At 37.7% G+C, this 22,298-nt stretch overlaps 1 protein-coding gene across 1 annotated transcript in view; it reads right to left on the bottom strand.

Moving 5' to 3' along the window:
- The window catches only part of LOC124154391 (myosin-IIIb-like), a 75,888-nt gene that overhangs the window by 21,041 nt on the left and 32,549 nt on the right, over positions 1–22,298 (bottom strand). The window contains exons 9-18 of the mRNA XM_046528090.1: positions 18,314–18,502; positions 16,142–16,344; positions 15,105–15,249; positions 14,162–14,354; positions 13,447–13,660; positions 13,021–13,168; positions 9,156–9,306; positions 6,527–6,614; positions 5,359–5,569; positions 207–323 (exon numbers count right to left, since the gene is read on the bottom strand). Coding sequence (XP_046384046.1) covers positions 207–323; positions 5,359–5,569; positions 6,527–6,614; positions 9,156–9,306; positions 13,021–13,168; positions 13,447–13,660; positions 14,162–14,354; positions 15,105–15,249; positions 16,142–16,344; positions 18,314–18,502 — 1,659 coding nt within the window. The remainder of the gene's footprint in view (positions 1–206; positions 324–5,358; positions 5,570–6,526; positions 6,615–9,155; positions 9,307–13,020; positions 13,169–13,446; positions 13,661–14,161; positions 14,355–15,104; positions 15,250–16,141; positions 16,345–18,313; positions 18,503–22,298) is intronic.

Here is a 22,298-nt window from a genome sequence, read left to right as displayed (position 1 = left end):
TTGGTTGAGGGGGAGTGATGCAAAACCTTAAAGAATGAAAATTCCAAAGAGCACAATCATTGCATCGACCAGGACTTGCATTAGAAGTTTTTCATAACAAATTAAGCTTCTTCATAGATGAATTGGTTGTAGCATGGATTATAGGCAAAACGATTATCAGGATTTGGATTGCAAACTTACAAGCATGAAGCACACTTTTCACTCACAGTTCTTCGAAGTAGGTCAGAGAGAGAGTTCCTGAACACAGTGGCAGCAGTCTGCTGGGATCTTGATTGAGACCCAAGGCCCGAGCCCCCAGTTGAACCAAATGGACGACCTCCCCTCTGCCAAAGAAAATAAATCACTTGTACACACAACGCATAGGGTGGAGGTGAGGGAGGGGGATGGAAAGCTGAAATGAGGAAAAATTTGGATTGTTTAACACATAATTTCATGGAAAACAATTTTTCCTCAGAAAGATATGGGATGATTTAAATGTTTAAAATGATGTGAAAGAGTGACAGAATTGTCCTAGTCCTTCTGATGTTTTAAGATTGTTAATTAAGGAGTAAAATTATTCCCATCAGAGATGAAATTGGCAAGCACATGAAATGAACTTTTGATGGCTTTCCCGTCCATCCAGCTGCACCACTGAGGCTCAATTGAGTCTCTTGTAGTTAAGAATCAGATTCCAGCGAAGTCCTTGACCTTGTATTCTACTGTTGCAGGAAAAGCAGTGCTGAGGAAGGTTAACCTGGACCTAATTCAACCAAAAATACCTATAGAAGTCACTTAATTTCATGTTCAACATAATGAATCCATCATTTCATTCATTCCTGAATTCACATTTGCAGTAAAGGTGACAAGAGAACATAAATTAATACTACACAAAAAAGAAGAGAAACAAAAGGAAAAAGGGATACAGTAAACTCTTGATTTTACGAAGTCAGTGGGACCGGAAAATCGGCACTTCGTAAAATCGAGTTTCGTAAATTCAAACCTTTTTCATAAGTCACGAAAAAAATGTTCGCTTTTGTTTCTTCCGCCGTTTTTTGTCTTTAGTGGTCTTATTTAAATGTTTTCGGTGGTTATTCTCGGTATTATTCATAGAAAAGGCTTTTTGTTATCGATTTATGATGTGAAAAATCGTTAAATAATAATACCACCATAAAATTCCCATTTCTTGTTCATACTTCAACATCAACGATCGCTTAAGAAATTCTCAACAAGTTTAGAAAACGTAATCAAATAATGAATTGCAAAGTTTATTATAAGAATTGATTTTATGTTATAAATATGTGGTTAGGAGCGAATAACAACTATTAAGTTCGCGTATGATAGATATTTGTTTCCAGCACCCACGGAATGTTAGCGGCAGCCGGCCTAACCGCCATTTATGTCGCCCTCTATCGCTCAGTGACGAGAAAAAAAAAAGAAAAACGAGGGCCTCCACCCGTTTCCTAAATAACCTTCGTAAGTTAATATTTCGAGTTACTCTGTATATTCAGTTGAATGTGCTATCTTTTCCATTGGTTATTTTTGTTGAGATTCAGTTACGATTCTAAATTTCGTAGGATATGATTATCTTCTAGCGAATATTTGAAGTAAATTCTGTTTGAGCTCTCCGTCCGGATACTGTGCTCTATCATCTTCGCAGACGTTGCTACGAAAGACTTTATTCTTCATCCGGACCATATTCTTCGTACCGGGTGTGAAGTGCTATGTTCATATAGTATTTCTCTCTCTTCTTTTATGCCGACAGGAGCAAGGTTCCAACCGGAAAACGACAGGAGAAACATCTTCCATTATCGGAGAAATAAAGAGGGAAACGTTATTATCCGCATTGATTGTTTTTCTACAAGAGATGTTTTTCATCATTTCTCAACGTGTGTGAAGTATTGGTTCACTTGCGTGAATTCCCAAAAATGACACGCAAAAACCTGTACATTCACCTCATTTAGTTTTCGTGCTCTTTCTCCGCCGTATTGAAAGTTATGCAAAGAATCATTGACGTAGAGAAAAGATTTTCTTAGCTTTAGCACTAAAAAATAGTCGCGCAATAATCGTAAATAAATATAGTGAGGAAAGAGCAAAGAAAATAATTTCAATTGAAACGTCAGCAGAGAAGAAGAGAGAGAATTATAAGCGCGGCACCATTTCCCTGATAGTGGAAGATACTTCTTCAGCCTCTCTCCGGTTAATAACTTACCCCCGTTGCAGGTAAAGATGAACCATGCCCTTCTCCACAATCGGGGAACGTTCCCAGTGGGTGGGGTGAATAAGAGTGGGATGGGGATTGCCTGAGGGAAGAAGTGTGGTCAGCACAAGGACTGGTGAAGGGGGCAGGACAAAGAAGGGTGGGGAAATGGCCTTCAGCTCTGCCTCAGTCTACTTTTGGGGGCCGTATTTTTTGCGACGCACTCGACCTCTGTCACCTTAGGGGGAGGGAGTGAATGGGAAATGCTGGGGAAGGAGGGGTTTGGGATGCGTAAGATGGGTGTCAGCAAGATCAGCAGAAGGCCGCGGGAGGAAGTAAACAAAGACTTTGGAAAGAAAGATCTCTCGGCATGGGAAAACGGGTAGACGCGCGAGAAGAAAGTTCACGGTTAGAAGTGCGTCTTCATTACGAGTAGCCTGAAAAATAAGTTGGTGGTTAATAGAGCCCAATACTTAAGATATTGAAGTTGTTTATTCAGGAAGGCTATTATATACACGAAAAGATACTACTAAAATATCAATTATTTTTTTTCCTTTTTGCCCTTCTCCATCGCCGCTTCCACCATGGTTTCTCACTTGCATAAATGGGAATGAAATTGGCGACCTAACTCGTTAGCCAGATCAATATATCTTAATGTTTGGAGGGAAGCGGGTACTTCTTTTTTATTTGGTGAAATTACTTCACTTTCATCTTCGTCGTCACTGCTATTATGACTAGTCCCGGCCGCTGCTTCTTCCGACGCATGTACCAGCGTCCCATTGTCGCAAGCCCCGAGTTCATCGTCAAGGGCAATATAATAGTTTGATGTTGCGCGCTGTGCTCTTCCTGCTTTTTCCAAGAATTTTTCAAAATCATCTTTTAAGCCTCTAATCTCCTCCGCGATTTTATCCGCTGCTGCTTCCTGAATGTATAGCGTAACGAATCAACCATAGCCGTGATATTATAGCACTATAATTACTAGTAGGCTAGTTGTATCAATTACCAACCTCGAGAACATCCTCATGATGCGCTATCAAAGGGAATTCGGCCGATTTCCAGCAATTTGCGATTGTAGTGGAGGAAATAAAGTACGTCTTTGTAAGTAAGTTTTATTAACTTGGCCATTTTAGCAAAGTTAACAAAGTCGTTATTCCTCATCGCAGAAACACGGTTCAGAGACGTACTTGAATGCCTGATAGGCAGGAGTGCGATGCAAACAATTATTTTTGATGATGGCATTGATTGATAGATTTTCAAAATGCAGTCAGAGTGGTCACTTTTGGGGAGAAAGGCCCCACGCTCGGAGGGTCGAAGAGAGGGGCCAGCGAGGGTGAGCTCGTCGAGGAAAGGGTCCCGGATTAGGGACCCTTCGAAGTGCTCCGGCGAAAAGTAGTCAAGTAGTCTTCGAAGTACGTTCACAGCAGCCTGCCTTGCGAACGTACCAGGTACGTTCACAGCAGTGCAAAGGGTTAATTAGGAGTGTACGAAATACCCCGCTCGACCTTCCTGACATGTTAAACTACGAAGTATTGTCGATGCGATGTTTACGAATAGGCACGAAAATAGGGGCATTATATCAGTCGCGATATTTTACTTAACTCTTTCTTCCCCTAAATTCCCACAGTGAGGTTTTAGGCGAACCCTTAATCTCCAAAGTTGCACTATCATTTACGATTTCACACTTTTGATGAACCACAGTTGGAAGCGCTGATTTTTTTAGCTACTTACGCCGGCGTAACTAGTTTTGTTGACAAATATTTCGCCATAGTTCGTATAAACGAATGCCATTCGCTCCTGGGGACCGATCCGAGGTTCGTAAATTCGAAATATTTCGTATAATCGAAACTTCGTATAATCGAATAGCACCATGTATTTACCATAGGCTTTTCGCCGGGACCGCACTATCACTTCGTATAATCGAAAATTTCGTAAAATCCTGCTTCGTATAATCGAGAGTTTACTGTATATTGGAGAGGCTCAATAAGAGCTTAGAACATCCATCACCATCTAGAGAGATGTATGACTGTTGTCAGGCTCCTGTACCTCAGAGGCCCCAGCTACAAGATTACAACACCGAGCATGAAAAAAGCTTGCGTGGGAACGTGATTCAGAGCTGCAGAGTGTGTTGACATATATCAGCACATGATATTTCTTTCGACATCCATTGTATACATGAGATTAGATTAAACTAAAATCAGTTTTCTCTGCGAGACTGAGGTTATCCAAGGAGAATCAGAAAAAATTTCATAAAATTGAGATTAGTTGGATTGTAGAGTCGTTCTATCAAGGTACATAAGCAGTAAGACATAAGCCATGAGATATAAGATGTATGCCTTAAGAAATTGCTTGCCTCAAATGGGAGATGTAAGCCATAAGATAAAATTTTTAAATCAAGGTGAAGACCAAAACAGTTAAGACCTGTCTTGAGCTGACCCGGAACACAAGTTTTCTTCTTCTTACAGCTTATGTCCATCGTAGAAGAGCATTTTGCATTCCTTACTTCGTACAGCTTATGTCTCATTATAGGTCAGCCCTTAGGGACTGAGGTAATTAAGTGAAACATCAAACTGTTTAACATCAGGAAATGACATTAAGTTAAGTTTTGCCATTGCAATTTCCTGTTCCCAGGCCAGATTTAAGTATTGCTGCAAAAAATCAAGAAATACCGTAAAATCAAGGGTTATAGATTTGAATTCTTACTGTAGTCATAATTCATTTACATTTATTGTAGATTCTAATAATCCTTTATGCTCCATTTCAAATTGGGACAAAACATATATTGTATTGGGCAATGAGGAGAATTGAAAATTGTCTTCTATTGTCACTCAAAGAAATTTACAATAGTCCTTGATTAATTCCTTCCTGCAATTCACACTTTTTATCTCATCATCCCACTAAAATCTAAAAGTAGTGTTAATTATTGTGGAAGCACAGGTAACACACGACCTGTACGTATAGAGTGGACAGAAGGTGGATAGAAAGTTGATAGGAGAAAATACGAATTGTCACACAAAAATTGCCAAGCTCTATATTTTATTTTGTGGAATGATCGAATTTGATTTCTTAATGATTGTGAAGGTATGTTGCCACACAATAATACGAGAATATTCCGAATTAAAAACCAAAGAATGGTGAAAAATGCCCAGCACATACCCTAAGGAAAGCCTTCGTCATACACTTACCTTTTCAGACGAAGAGGCCGGGGGACCCCTTGGCTGCCCATGGTAAACCCTGTCATGTGCATCTGCAGAGTACAAGTTGCCGGTACGCGTGAGAGGACAATGGAACAGGAAGCGCACAATGTCAATTGATGAGCCACGTAAAAGTGACACCACTGTTGGTGACAAGAAGCTGCGGTTCTTCTCCAGTAAACCTTCGCCCTGATACACCACCCTGTCACAATGAGTGCAAGCATAAAATACACCTCGATTAATTTTCAAGGCAGTAAAAAGTTCCACTTTGTTAAATTACCAATTCTGTAAAAAGTAGAATTTCACTTTATTTTAATTTCACATCTCACATAAAATCCCTCTTCAAAAACTCAAAAATTGTTCTGCACCATAGTCCCTCCCCTTCATGTACCCTATGAAATTTAACATAACACATTTTATATTTTAATAAATAGGGACCCTGAAACTTTGCATGTAGTTTTTTAAAGCAAATTTTCTCATAAAAGCATTTAAAGTTATTATTTTGGTATTTAAAGCAGTCTTACTAAGTTTAAATTTGTTATTTTAACGTTTGCAAAATTTGGCAAATAAATTTTAATTCGCAAAATTCAACAGTTTTCAGATGTTACTGAGATATTTACACAGAATATCACATTTGAAACTTATTGTTTGGTATTTTGAGGAAAAAGCAAGACATTAATTTTTATTTTGATACTTTTATTCCAATGCATGATAAAAGTCCCATATGGGGTAAAAAATTTTTGTTTACTTATGATTTGAAATAAATGCATTATTATTGCATACCAGACCCTGTATGTCACTATCTTCAGTTTGATGGCACATATGACCATGATACTTTGTGAGATGTGTCTCTTTAGATCCTATTTGTGATGGGAGTGGGGCAAATCATTTTTGTCATGCAGCAGAAATATGGCTTGCATCATAAGAAATTTATTTGAAGACCTCTTCACCTAAACTTTGACTGATGGGTCATTCTCCTTGCATGAGCAAAAAGAGTTGTCTATGGATAAAAACTGAAATCACCGGCATATTTTGAGTTTATGCATTGCCCTCTTTGTGAAAAGACCCCTGAGCAATGGCACTCACTCCATAATATGCCGCAGCACGGCACTTATCCCATGAAATTAACAGCCTTCTTAATAAGTATTATAGGACTCACCTGCCAGCATAGTGGTGGACTGCAAAGCAGAGGGCATCTGATTTTGGGCGAACATAGAACTTGCTCTTTAAGTTACCATGGAACTTCTCTGTGAAAAAATAAATAACCAATCAGGTGAGTGTTGAAATCATTAAAGTGAATAGTGAGGTAAAGAATTCAAAGAGTGAATTTATTTTTATTCAGTAGGGTTCAAAAGAGAAAGTTAGCAGAAGCATAAAAGTATTTATAGTTAAACCTTGTTAATTCGAAATTGAAGGGACCAAAAATATAGACTTGGAATTATGTGGGTAGAAATTAAATGCACTTTCTAAGAAAAAGGGCAAAACATTTCAGAAATTCTGGAAGGTATTATATGTATCACTATAATAAATAAATAAATAAATAAATTTTTTTATTTGTCCAAGGATCTTATGAATACAACATAGATATAAGACACGTCAAAGTAATCAACATAACACTTAAAAATGTAAAAATGGTCAGAGTTCATTTGTCATTTAAAAATTCATTTACACTGTAGTAGCACTTATTAATTAAAAATTTCTTTAAAGAAGATTTAAATTCCCTATTAGAATTAATCAAATTAATACTTTTGGGAAGGAAATTAAATATTTTTGATCCCATTGCAATGGGACTTTTTGCTGTTATACGTTTTTTATGGAGGGTAACATGGATGTGGCGATGAGACCTAGTTAGGTGCTCGTGTACATCATTATTAATTGGTAAATCATTAATATTCTCTTTTATCAGTAAACATAGTTGGTATATATATATACAAGGCACTGTTAACAAATTCAGTTCTTTGAATAAGGGTTTACAAGAATAAGTATAAGGCTTACTCATTATACATCTTATAATCTTTTTTTGCATCTTGAAAATTGTATCTAATAGCGTTACAGTTGATCCCCAGAATACAATACCATAAGTCGCTCTACTTATAAAGTTGCAATGGTAAACTGACATCATCGCCTTGTGAGGTAAGGATGCTTTTAGGAACCTCACACTATACAGTACTCGGGACAATTTCGAACACAAGTCTTTTACATGGAAGGACCAGTTCCCAGTATTTTCAATTTGTAGCCCTAAGAATTTACAAGTTTTAGTTAGACTCAGTGTGTGGTTGTTCAGTGTCAATGTTCCAAAATCTTTGGAATGATTCGGGTTAAACAGCATAGACTGAGTTTTTGCACTGTTTAATTTTAATTTGTTGGAAAGACACCAATTCCAGACTAAATCTAATATATGCTGACCATAGTGATGCACTTCATTGATGTCATTAGCTGAAATTAGGAAGTTTATATACTTCAATCAACAGGCACAAAGAAGCTACAAGTCATTTGAAGCAGTTGACATTCAAAATATTATTTGTTGGAAGAATTAAAGTAGCCACCTGTGGGCCGAGTGTGCACCCATTTCAAGAACAGGGAACTTTGATGTCGCATTCGAGTATATTTTTTGCTTTGTGTGGTGGCATTAGGCTGAGCAATAGGTTACACGACCTTCATTCATCTACACCAAAAATTGGTCACCAATAACTCATAATTGAGCAACATATGTTCATTCATCATCATCATCATCGCTGGTCAACAATCCTAGGATTGGTTTGACGCAGCTCTCCACTCAGTTCTCCTATCAGCCAATCTTTTCACACCTACGTATTTCTTCTCTTTCACATCCTTCTTTACCTGCTCCAAATATGTATTTTGTTTGAGGTCCTCTTTTTCCATTCTTGCCATCTACCTAACCCTCGACCATTGTCTTCATCTTCATATGTTACAAGGAGTAAACATTGAGAATGCATCCTAGTGCAAACTTTAGGCGATTGAAGACCTTCTTTTGATCATACTTGGCATCAGAAATGCTGTGTTGGTCAGTTGTCCTCATCTGCCTAGCACAGTAAAATTGAAACACTCAAGGTTTAACGTTTTTTTATAGATAAGTACACATAAACAGATGTGATTTCATAAAATGGAAAAATTTTAAAGCAATACATATCAAGCCACGAGTCCTGATATGGTGATCAAGCTCTATTTGTTTTCAACATCCAAAGAGGACACAGCATGTTTTTTATTGGACTGCAAACACTTTACTCCTGCTATGAATGTCTTCTATGACATTTTCCTTCCTTACTGAATTTTTCACTTACCAAAACACTGCTCACAAAATGCACTGCAGGTGTAGTCTGCTTGAAGGTATTTGATGGGATTATTTTTCACCCTACAGAAGATGGGATCTTCTATGTCCACATATTTTCATGCTTCATATTACGCTACTTCAGCTATTGCCATCAAATTTGTGAAGCCATTAATAGAGTCCCTAAATTTTATGCTCTGGCAGTGAAAAACATTGAGGTATTTCTCAATTGAAACAAGCAAAGTCAAACTGATCCAAACCAATCGGGGATCGATGTGGAATGTTGTTCTTTAACAATTCCAGCAGGTTCCTGTGCCCGCAGATTATTTTTCAGGGAACATCAGTTCCATATTTGTTCCAAATTTGGCTTGACCAATTTCAGATCTGATTTTAATCAGGAACTGTTTTAATATTTTTGATAGGGTATAGAAATTGAACGTGAAAGGGCCAGCAATAAATACATTGATGGTGGTAGAGAGAGAGGGTGGGCCAAGCATACCAACAAGAGATCGGTCTGATGCCCTAGGAAACCTTGATTCCTCATCTAGGAGGGCAAGGAGGCCCACAGGACGGGACAAGAGAAGGTCGAGAACTGGACGGTTGTCCGAGAACTCCACCAAGTCCACAGGGATTCCCTCAGACATGTACTCCTGCCAAAAGTAATTGAAAGCCAAAGACATCGTTTTCAGTTTTATTAAGAATTGCATATCCACAAATTAAATATTATCATTACAATCTATCCTCAAATTTTTGCACAATTCATTCCTGGATATAAAGACCAGAGTCGAGCCATTGTGCTCCATTGTGCTCCATTCTACTCCTGGATTTCACTCACAAAGAGAAAAATTGGTATCCATTGATACAAGACATGCCCCTTACTAAAAAAAATGTTCAAAACTACCCTTGTACAATAAAATCACAATGTTAATGGAAGTCCAATTTAAGTGCAATATTTTGTTTGAAATACTGCATGATATTGATGAATTTGCGTAAACTGTTCTCGGGATTCTCAGCAGGTTAATTTATCCGCAACTGCCAACGTTTCAACCTCTGACTCGGGCCTCGTCCTCAGGGCTGCTATGAATGATGTTAACCCAGTGGGAATCCCGAAAAGAGTTAACCCAAATTATTTGCCGGGAAAGCATCAAATCATATTTTGATGAATATTTTATTAATCCTGACCTTCAATCAACATTCTGAAGACTTTTTCACCCCCTTCATCATAACACATAGATGCTGATTTAGGATTGTCACTTTAATATTCCCAGATTTATTTAGATATACAATCTATTGGAATCATAGATTATTAATTAATAATATATATGATATTTTTCTATTTAGCCATTTCACTTAAAGCTGAAACAAATTAATCCTTTCCTGCCAGTGCCTAGGGGAGGAAAATGTTTTCCGTGCTACAAGTAGCATAAGAATACATATTTTAAACCTCTCTGTGCAGAGCTCTCTTTTGGGGTGGAGTTACCGTGGTATTTTCGTCCCTCGGATTTGAGACCTAACTCAACCCGTGCCTTACCCCAGCCACTGGGCTAGACCCTCCAACCCTATCTTAGCACGAATCCTCGGTCAACTTATTGCATTACCAGCGTTTTTATTCAACTAAATATTTCATTTGATTGTCAATAATATACTCCTCTAAAAGAATTACTAACTTTTTTTAAGCATTATAGAATTTACAACGGATTTATAGCGCTAATAACAACAAAGTTAATGAACACAAGGTATGTATTAAGACTAAGTCCAGAAGTCCATTTTTTAACACTAAAATTTTGTTTCAAAATTGCTTACACACAGATCAAAATGAATAATTCATTTCAAAGTATAAAAAATTGTAGTCTGCAACAACTGTATCATTGCAAAAACCATTGACAATATAACCACTTTGAAACGGATTCCTGTGGTGAGGATGAGTGGATGGATCAGGCGTAATTGCCAAGAAGTGGCCCTAAGGTCTTGCTAAGCTCGGTCTCAGGCTGGGCCTGAATACATCCGACAATTGCTACCTCAGCAGTCACTTCCCTTCCCTCGCATCAGCTAGAGCCGACGTCTGGTCGTTTGAGTTGAAAAATCCATGACAGCTATACCCTACGTTTGGTCTTCTGCATATGAAAATGCCCGTAGGCTGCACCCGACTTTCAGTGTGAAAGGGTTAAGTTCAATGGCCATCCCATTACTCCCAAAGATTACCCCGACAGCCAACCCCTTCTACGACAGCCAACTTCGGTTCAACATCATTGAATTTAAGAGACTAGCACTATTTTTTCATCCTTTGCCACAACGCTTTCCCAATTATCACTTATCTCATCATTGGGGATTAGGGAGATAAATTAAATCGCAAAACATAATTTCTTAAATTTAACCTCGAAGGTCCAGAAGTTTCAAAACAGTACCAATTGCAGTATTGTATAAGGTATTGAGCAAAATTAAGCAGCTAGTCACGTTAAAATTAGAGATGGGTCGAATAGCAGATTTCTCGAACTCGAATATCGGATACGAATATTAAATCATTGCTCGAATATTCGAATACCTCGAATTTCGGATACCTCGAATTTCGAATACCTTGAATACTAAACGATGAATGCGGGAATTTTTGACTCGGTTGCCTATGCAGCAGGCAACACAAGATTTGGGGGGTAATTTTGATTTCCTATAAAGGATTCAAACAGGAATTTAGCTGATTAATGGAATATTTTAATTTTATGGAAATAATTGGGCATATAGTTGATTCAACTAACATCTCTTTCAAATATTCTAAGGGGACACACCACCTCGTGAAAAATGATTGCATGCCGTCTCGGCATTTATACTGCTACAATGGATTTCTGTCTAATGTATACATTCTTATCTACCAAGCGCCCATCTGATACTCGGCTTCATCCAACTTCTTATTTTCAACAGGTAGCTCGCTTTGCCCCCACTACTGCTGTCAAGTGCTAGCGGACAATCGGAGGCATTTTGCAAAATACACGCACTTCTCCACCGGATTTTCTTCAATTATTTTCAGTCCATCTTTGGAAGTTCTTACGAGATAAGAAAATGAATTTGAATTGCTATCAGGGAGAAACCAAATATCCTTAGAAAATATCCCTTCGTCTGTGACTGTAACAATAGAGATTCATAGCACAACTCATAAATTGTAACCAGATATATGTTTACAGAAAAAAATACGGCATTAACTTCCGAGAAGATCTGCTGCTTGTATCGAGTCTCGCCAGAATGCTAAGTCTCCGTCATATTTTGACATTTATTTCCTCGCGTAAAATGCTTAAATAAGTTCAGAAATGCATCACGTTTGGTTTTATTCTTTTTTAAATTACGCACACATTACTAATATTTCAATCCAATAAAGGTGTAATATCAATTGCCGAAAGTCATTGTTAGACACATTTTCGGCTAATAGGTGATTTATGCAGCAGTTGACATCCAGAAACTGGTAACTTTGAGGCAGGTAGGCTGAAAAAGGTCACTTGGTGAGAAAAGAGGGGGGGGGTGCAAAACACGTTTCTATTGCTCTCGTGTAACTTGATATTTTTTATCGAAGCTAAGGCCTTTGTAATATGATTCCTGCGGAAGCTGGGATCTTTTTTTTTTATTTCGGAGAAGAGGAAAGCCTCAGAGGGGGGGGCTAGTGCTGAATGGAGGGGGATAGGATTTTGGGAATTGTGCAACGTAGTTACTATACCATGGCACTGAGGTTCTCCTGGTGGGGGAATCCGGGGATTTTCGGATTTTTTCACCCAATCATTTTCGGTTCCCCACGTCTAACTCTTTTCACTGCTCTATGTAGTTCGTCAACTTGCCTATAATGGCACTGCATGCACTAAACGACTACAGTTCTTTACAGTTGTCCGAGTAAACTACCAACGAGTGTGCGACAGTGTATGGCGCAAAATTCAAAGTATTCGAGAGCATACCTTTAGCATAATTATTCGAGACCTCGAATATCCAATACTTTCTAGTATTCGAGGTATTTGAGTATTTGCGGATACTATACGCACATCTCTAGTTAAAATGAAGAAAATCAGCATCAAACATAAATGATAGTGCACGTTGTATTTAATACAAGGAAGGATTTGAAATTACATCAATTCCTCTTGGTACAGCTTCTGACACCAAGTTTTTATTGTCTCAAGTTGATAGTTAAATGAAAATGACTTTGATTCATAACCCTTTTTGAAAAATAACCATATAGCCCACCAAAGTTTTTTCTCTTCATTCCTAAACAATTAAGAAGTGTTTCAACAGAATGAAAATATTCTTCACCAAGAAAACTTGTAAAAATCAAATAATTGTTCAGTTGACACTTTCTAATAGAAATATGTCTAAGTACATATGCCGATATATTTTACCTGTTGCTCCCAAGTAAAGATGTGCTGATTAAAGAAGAACTGCATTTGCTCATTGGCAATGTTGATACAGAGTTGCTCGAAGGAGTTCCTAGGGAAATTCTCAAAACCAAATATGTCCAGGAGACCTACAGCAAGTTGCTCATCATCCCTACAAATATAAAGATTATAATAAAATATACAGCAATAACAGGTAGTGAAATGAGAGAGAACTACCCTCTCAAGGGTATCAACGATGATTTGCAATAACATTAACTTGGTCTCACCAAGTCAAAAACTAAAGGCTGCAGCAGATATTTTGACAACAATCTATGTTCTTCATTAGTCTAAACATACATGAATTCTACCCTAAATGGATGCAGGTTATAACTAATTTCTCCTGTGCTCTATCTCTCTTATAGTTCTCTCTATTAGTAAGAATGTACTCACATGGAAACTGCGTTTGAGGCTAAGAGTATACGGTCCGCCTTGTTGACGATCCAATCAAAGAGACGTCCATAAAGGCCCTTGGCCAAGGCATCCCTTGTAGCCACTGCCTCACCCACTGTGTTGTTCCTGGCAATAGTCTCCCCACGAGTAACAACTGGACAAGAAGTAAGGGCCTCCAGAAGCTCAGCAGCCTCCACCCCAAGTAGTTTAGAGGCTAAAAAAAGGGTTTGCAACAATTATATCCTATTTATTTTCCCGTAGATTAGTAGCTGACATAATCAATCAGGTGTTCATGTCAACACTGACGATTTTGAAAAGAGAAAAATTTGGCATTACATTGTGTGTTTTTTTTTGCGTTTCTGGGATATTCTGGTGAACTTTGTAATTTTTTTCAGTGTTCATAATGCCTTTTTCAGTCTTAATGCCTTTCTCTTCAAAATCCTTATTACCCTTGTATTAGGCATTTAAAAATGATTGACAAATGCTTCTATTTTAAAGACCATGAGAGTTCAAGTAAAAGCCCAAGGAATGAAGGGCACTTTTTGAGCATTTATGGACAGAGCACTGATTTTTCCACAGTCAAATTTATGCAAAGTGAGTGCAAAGTCTGGGTGACTTTATGAAGAATCACCGTTGGGTATTCACTTGTAATTTCCTAAAACTTGTCACCACAGTTAGTTATAAGTATCACCTCTGGGAGCAGAGTAACAATCACCTCTGTGAAGGGGAGCCAGGTCCACTATTCTTGACTTATCAGTGTTGTCTTTGGATGATATCACTTCCCCAAACTGGAGATCACCCAGGTGGATTATGGCAGCAAGCAGTCCAAAGATGGTGTCCACTTCTGGCTCCACAAAGTCCATCAGACGGAAGGATGAGCACAAGTCTTCAAACATCATCACATTCACCTTCATAGGTTCAGTTCAGAAAAACATTTCAAGTTCACCATCAACATACGCATGAGCATAAATCATCCAATATATTTAGGATAGCCAATGCATAAGCAATGGACAACAAGTATAAGGTGTAATATTACACCATTTAAGCATTTTTAGTGGCATTTAAGGGGGTGTCCGGTCCCCCTCTTTTGTATTTACCCCAGAAGGAACAACCAACTATAGCAACAATTAACATTTGATTGACCCTAATGCAGACCTTTGTAATGAGAGGCAATTGTACTTGTCAGAACATCTCAGGAATATTCATAAAATTCAATTGGGCTATTTTGACCCTTCAGGTTTGCCTCCGGCAAATACTCGGGTGCTTGGCACTTATTACTTTGCAAATACTGATAATAATGTATTGATAAGAGCATAGAGGGGCAAGATCAATTTAAGATCAGGTCAGCTCATTTAAATCGATAGTAATAATGATGATATCCTGCTTCCATAGAGCACAACCCCAAAAATGCCTACTTGAAGGCCTGTTCTTACTCGTGGAAAATAATTCATCCTATCTTTTTCATAAAACCTCTATCAGTAAAATAAAGCCAACTAAAATCTTAGATTTATTTCAATCGCCATTAAAAATTAGACCTGGATGGCAAGTTCTTTCAATGAAAAGGTATCTCATAGCCAACAACCAACAATAGAAGAAAAAGAAAGGCCATGTGAATAGTATGTCAGGGCAAATAAAGTCTCAGGGTTGAAGTACTTCACCTCCTTAACATCACGGTCATTTGAGTCACCGCCAAGATATCGATGTCGGGATCGAAGATCAGGGAACAGGTGGAACTCTTCTAGTCTGCCCTCATGCTCAAGTCCATCATAGAGGTAGTAGAACACATGGAAGTTCCTCTCCCCCCTTGAACATCAAATGCAGGTAACATGAAAGAATGAACAAATTTACTTAATGTGCTTATATCAACCTTAAAATTCCTTGAATATGATTTCTAGCTAAAAGGTTGACTAATGCCTCAAAGGTCAAAATTTTCCAATCTCTAGAACATACATATTTAGAAAAACCATGGGTAAAAACTTTCTTAAAAATCATACATTTCAAGAGGGTCAATTTTAATACCAACATTAAAAAAAAATAAGTTTATAAATATGTACTTTATTAAGTCATAGTCATAAAATATTTAAAAATTAAATGAGAAACAAACAACTAAGTACATATTAAACTTAGGGGTACATATTTCCATCAAATTAAAAATTTACATGTACTGTACGGTAAGCATTTTCTACATAGATGTGCAATTTTACAACACTGTCATAAATTGAATGAGATAAACATGAGGTAATTTGCATCTAGAAGAATTCCAATGAATCAAAATGTCAAGTTAGGCATCGGAGGAAATTGTAGAATTGTAGAGTCTTGATTAGGCGTTCTTGCCCAAATTCAGCCTATTTCATTAAATAGTACTGAATCATCAGTTAACATACAAAATTTTGTAGCACTGTGACCTATACAAAAGGAAATATGTATTTGATGATGCTTGCCAATGGAGCAAGGTTTGAAGTTATACCTTCAGGCAATAAAATTAATTTGTGAATGTTTCTCAGAGCCAAACAAGGATTCACAAGCCAAATACCAACCATTTTCCGAAAAAAGTTGAATTGCCATCCAATATTGTCAGTTTCATAGCTCTAAGAAGCATCATGAAGGATGAGCCACAAGACGAATTATAGGCCACACAGAGAAAGACCCATTAAGTATTAGGAAAAGGAAAACTATGAATAGCAAAAAGACTTACTTGGCTTGTCTGACGATTCTTGACTGCTCAAGCAAATAGACAGTGATCCTAGCACCAGTGACTTTCCCTCCAGGAGTCATGGTCAGCTCAAGGAACTTGCCAAAGCGAGACGAATTCTCATTGATGCCTGTCCTGGCATTTCCAAAGGCTTCCATGATAGGATTCACTTGAAGGATTCGCTCCTCCAGTGTGCGGTTTGAAGTCTTGCCATAGAATACAGAAAAAATATCACCATCAAATTTCACTCACCTAGGGCAATAGAGCTCAGAATGAAATTCTTCCATCTGAACCCTTCAGCTGCATCAGGCCCCATATTGCTAGTCCTCCCCTGTAAGTGCGAACATGTATTTGGAGGTCAGAAACTCTGTAGTCCCATAGAGGCTATTTCCTCAAGGTTCTGCTGAGAAGGTCCCAGCCATTATTTGACTGATAGGTGGATCTTCAAATCAGTTAATAAATTTTTTTGGGGGGGAAAGATCCATATAACAAACAATTTATGTAGTGGGTTTTCATAGTTTTCCAATTGATCTTAATTGATCAATTGATACTTAAAACCAATGACATAAATCAATATTTACTCTCTGCAAGTTAGACAATCAGAGCATGCAGTAAATAACTGTAATAAAGAGTTTCATGGCTCATGATGATTGGAATATGGTCCCAAGAGAGCAACAGAGGGACTAACCTACGGAAGGGTTAGGATGGAAGGGTTTATCTCCCATTTGTTTTCTTTGTCCCACTCAAGAAAAAGTAAAGAGTTTGTAAAGGCATGAAGTAGGAGAAGGAGCTGGGTAAGGTAGAGGAAGTAAGAGGATAAAAGGCCAAATGGAGAAGTGCATTTTTCCTGTAGCTGCCATTTACATTTTTACCTATGGAGTGGAACTTGGTTAGTACGTTCCTTTTTAGCACGTTTTCCTCCTTAACACGGCGATTTCTCTCGGTCCCAGTACCATCCGAACAAAATACAGATAAAACTATTTGGTTAGTACATTTTAAATAGTGGCACTTTCCTGGGTAGTACGCACAATTATTTGTCATGAAGCAACCTGTGTGTAAACCTCCGAATCATTAGTTATTTTATTATTATCAGCTATATACCTTCTTACTTTCATTCCACACTTCTCTTTCTACAACCGTGATGCATCTAAATGCATTTCTCAATGGGAGGGATACGTGCGTCATTGCTTGACAAGTATTGTGGGAGTAGACAATGCTTTGGATCTCCACGCTAAGCTTAATACAAAAATCCTTGATGTCAGCACAAGAAATAGAACGTAGACTACTTTGAACAAATTTTTTAAGTGAATTTAAACTGTTAAGTATAAAATTGTGCTTGTAAAAATCTTTAAGTGCAGTATTAATTGTCATATCAACATTGATATAATAACCCATAGGTTTTTGTTCCAAGAATGTAAGGGGGTTACTGTGATTAATGGTAAATAAATTTTTGCCAATATTTCTAATGTTTATAACAACCAAATGATATATGTACTCAGAGTTATCATCATATTCTCCAAGAAAGCTGTGAGAAAGAAGAAATTACTTAGCTTAACTTGTCCTCTTAAAACATTTACATGACAAATCATGGAAGAAAGATGCCATTTTTATGTAATTGTCTCAGGGAAATCCATGAAACATTGAATTACATTCACATGGTACTGTTTATACAATGCAGTGCTCATTTTCTTGATTTTCAATGCGGAAAGAGTTCAGGGAGACGATCCTACGAGAACTTCCAAAAATACCATATATATATCAATACATATATAGTCCCCCCTTTTTTTCCAAAAAATGCCCCTGGAAAAAGTAAAGATGGGACTATATTCAAGCATATTTTTTTAATTTTTCCCAAAACTGAGGCCTCAAAATTAGGAGGGGGACTATATTCTGAGAAATACGGTAATTGTAATTATGATGACTTTTCCACAGAGTGAAATTACCCCAATTGCTATTACGTACTTGCCTGGTTAGCACATTTTCCTGGATAGTACGTTCATTTTTTGCGGTCCCTTCAGAAATGTACCGAACAAGTTCTACTGTACTTGAAATTTACATGTAATTTTCCTGCAACTGAAGGATTAAAAATAAATATCTGGCTCTATATTGCATCCAGAAGCCAATACATGCTCTCATATTCAATTCCCCCCAAAGTCACTGATCACTGTCATTCACCTTCCCGAGGAACACGAGCTGCTTGAGCAGCAGATTGGCGCTCCTCGTCTTGCCCGCTCCGCTCTCCCCACCAATGATGACAGCCACACTCCGCCGCCGATGCACCAGTGACTGTCGAGCAGAGTCAGCCACAGCAAAGATGTGCGGTGGGTTTGAGGAGCGGGCCGCACCCATGTAGCGCTTCTGCTCCTGAACAACAGGAAAAGGAAAGGAGCAAGCAAATTATGACTGCACGGAAAAAGGTCTTCCACTGAGTTCCCTAGGCAGAAAAGTGAGTAGAAAACGAGGAGAAAGCGAGAAAACAACGAGAAAATGAATGAAAATCACCCCATGTTAGACTTCTGGCGATCAATATAAATAATCCTATACTTTGCAATATTTTAAGCTGGAACTCATTTTTAAAGCATTTAGGGGGGGGGACTAAGTAGGGGATAACCTCCCAGCAGTACTGGGGGACCAAACAAAATTACCACTCTATCTAGTGTGAATTGGCTATAGACCCCTTAGCCCTCCCCATAGATCCACCACTGCATAGAATTGAACAATGTAGATATAAATGTGTATGCATTTGAGATTCCAGAAATCGTAAATAATAGACAAAAAATAAAGAAATCTGGAATGGAGACAAAAAGTACAGAGTAAAAGAATGTTGTAATTTTGTACCTCAGATTAGGTGATCAAATGTAAAACACAACATTATTATAAACAGTAATTGACGTTTAGTAAAGGTCCACCTGCACCTTTGGCTTAAGTCAATGTACTAATGTCTCTTGAGGAAACAAATGACTGCATAGGCAAGGCAGCAGGAATGACCATGGAATGAGAATTAGTTTGTTTAAAGTTTGAGAATAGTTTCTATTTTATAAATTTCACCAAATTATTCAAATTTTTTCCCGAATTTATTATATACATTGGTTTAATTTTAGAAACCGCAGCCACATTTGTAAAATCAATCAGTCATGGACACTTGGACGGATAGTTTATTCTGCCTCAGTAAACTTTTGGCATTAATTCTTCAATATTTTTATTCAAGCCCTTATTAATATTATTTTGCTTTTCCATTAATCTTGCCAAGATTAGGCTACAAACAAGTGAAAAGAGGTGTTTGAACTGCATTCTCTGTCAGTGCATTCAATGGCATATTTTCATGAGTAGAAACTGTGGGCAATACAACGGAAAGAAGAGGGGACTGCATACACACGCGTTTTGTGCTTCTAGACGATTTATTTACGAACATAAAGCTCAAATAAATATAGGCTATCCCTACTTTGACCACAGTATCATGAACAAATCCTCAGAGACGTTACGGGAGAAAAAACTTCCACAGCGTTGTGATCCCTGGGCTACAACTTTCCCTTTACTGGCTCTGTATCAGTTCTTTTAGTAGATGTATACTAATTGAGTATAAAAGAAATATTCATAGTCTTTTAAAGGCATATTTGACGAATATATTACTTTTTCCTTGCTTACATGCCCCGAAACTTGTCAATAAAGCTTATTTTCCATGAGATAACATACCTTGTATTTTTTTTAGTGATGGGTCGGTTTGATTCCTCGATTCTTCGATTCCTCGATAGAGGCTTGGGGATAGAGGCTTGAAACTTAGCACAAATACTCATAAATCATTACCAGATATATCCTTATATGCCATTATACCTAAATACGACGCTTTAGTGATGATACAGTGGCCCAAACATGACCAACTTTTCAAAACCACGCGCGATCTCGTTAATCCTCAAAAATTTTTAAATTTATCCAGGTGGTGTTGCGTTGGTATGATTTTTATGGAATAAAAAACGCAATATTCCATACAATTGGTGCTTTTTCTATACTTCCAATAACTTTTGAAGATTTTGGCTTTCATCTGTCTGGTTTTACAACGCGAAATGGTCGACCCGTTTTTCACTTGAAATTTGACATAAAGTAGAAACTATCTTTCGTTTGCGAAAAATATAACTCGGAAAATTGGAACCACAATATAAAGTAGAGATTTCTAAAAAGTACTATGCAGAAATCTTGGAAAAACACTTTTGCGAAGAAGGAAATAAGAGCGATTTTTAATCGCGCGTCAAGGCTGAGCTACACGTCGCAGAACTCAGTAACTGAGGCCGATTTTTCAAGTTTTTTAAAACTTTAGTCTTGGAAATCGTCATTTAAAGAGCGGAAAATCGTCTTCATTGACTTAAAAAACTAAAATGAGGGTGTTAAAAAGGGTTATGTATAGATCGACTTGACCATTTAACGCATTACTCGAGTGAAAATACTACGGATTGGATATTTTTCGGGAACCATCCCACGCATAAGAAATATGGCTCGGGTATTAAAGTAAAGTGAAGAGATTAATGCGGCATGCTTAAGAGAGAGGAAAATGAACTGTTTCCTCGAAAGGCAACAGCCGATACCCTTTTTCCCTCTCCACCTTCGCAGAGGTGAGTCGCGCGGAAAGCAGTTTTTTCACATCACAAGGCATCTTTTAGCCTTTTTTAATACTGCGTCCGTTATGACATGATATTCATTTGTAGCGTTTAGTTTCTTTCTTGAACTTAAAAAAGCAAGAGTTTTAAGGTTGATTAAACGACGTGAGAAGTATAGGTATTTTTGGCTCTACAAAACTAAAGCTAAGTTCTTTAGTTCATTTGCTTAGGCAACTTGAGTTCCATGAGGTTTCAAGATCCACAAAGATCGATGATATACTTCAAGTTTCCGAAATCTTGCAATTTTGGGAGGAAAGTACTTTCCCAGTCACACAATAGGGTAGTTTCCTTCATCAAAGAAAACGAAAGGCATTGATTGCGATTCATTACCCACCATTAGTGTATTCATAATACACAAATTATTTGGTTTTTGAAATACCGGTTTAGACGAATGGCAAGGGTCAAATTTTATCCTCATTTGAAAAAGGCCAGATTGGCGCCCATGCGATTCCACTCTGCATGACGTCACAGAGACCTAGTTTCTACACGAGAGGATAGGAGTTATACATCGTCTGAGGTTACCAATGCATGCATGAGGCACAGAGCTCAGGGAAACATGTCTTAATAATCACCTATTAAAACTGGCTAAGTTCGGAAAGTTTTCTTCGTTTGATAAGGTATTAATAAACCTTTTTTAAGCCATGCGCTACCATCCAGCAAGGTACTCGGCTATCCGCTAGCAACCTGCGACGTATCAGCGCTAAGCCTCGCCTCAAGGTCACCTCACCGGGCGGGAGGGGGAACCAGAAATACGACGTACGGAGATATTTCCCTGCATTCATACTTAAGCGTCGCGTTTTCGCGCGCTTGAAAATTTTCACTTTTCATTTAATCGCGAAAAATAGATATCGTCATTTAAAAATCTAAAAGCGTGAAATACGTACTCCAGGAGTAATAATCTTTCGATTAAAGCAATAAAAAAATAATAGGAAACCACCCTATTATGTAGCAAAAGGCAATTTTCTGCAGTCAGTAATACTGTAATATGGAGACATCAAAACCTGCTGGCTGAGCATGAGCATGTTGGTGTTTCTGCTTGAGCATTTGAAAGGGCCACATATTACACAATTCATATAAGCAGTATTTAATCTTAATTATAACTGTGAATATGACTTTACTCAGGGCTCTCCCTTGTATTTATAAGTGGTCTTTTTCTTGGAGCCTATGTCGTCAGAATCGATGGAATCTATATCGGTAGAATCGGAATCGAAATGTCAGAATCGGAATCGGGATCGGAATCGATAAAATTTTGGAATCGACCCATCACTAATTTTTTTAAACCATTTTTAAATGAGAAAATGCTGATATTTTATGAAGAATTATACCTAATATTACGGATTTATAAACCGATATCGACAAATTTATTTGACATATGTAGATATGTAATATATATTTGCAGATATGTACTACATTCACCGAAAATTGCTAAATTCACCGCCACACGCCTTTTAGGCGGCTTGCAGGGAATTATGTAGATGTAGATGAAACTTGCCTCTTGACAATGTGTTGCT

This window comes from Ischnura elegans, chromosome 1 (assembly GCF_921293095.1).
Source record: "Ischnura elegans chromosome 1, ioIscEleg1.1, whole genome shotgun sequence".
Classification (NCBI taxonomy): Eukaryota; Metazoa; Arthropoda; class Insecta; order Odonata; family Coenagrionidae; genus Ischnura; species Ischnura elegans.
Note: the sequence above shows the minus strand (reverse complement) of the source record. Positions and strands in the feature narration are given on the sequence as shown.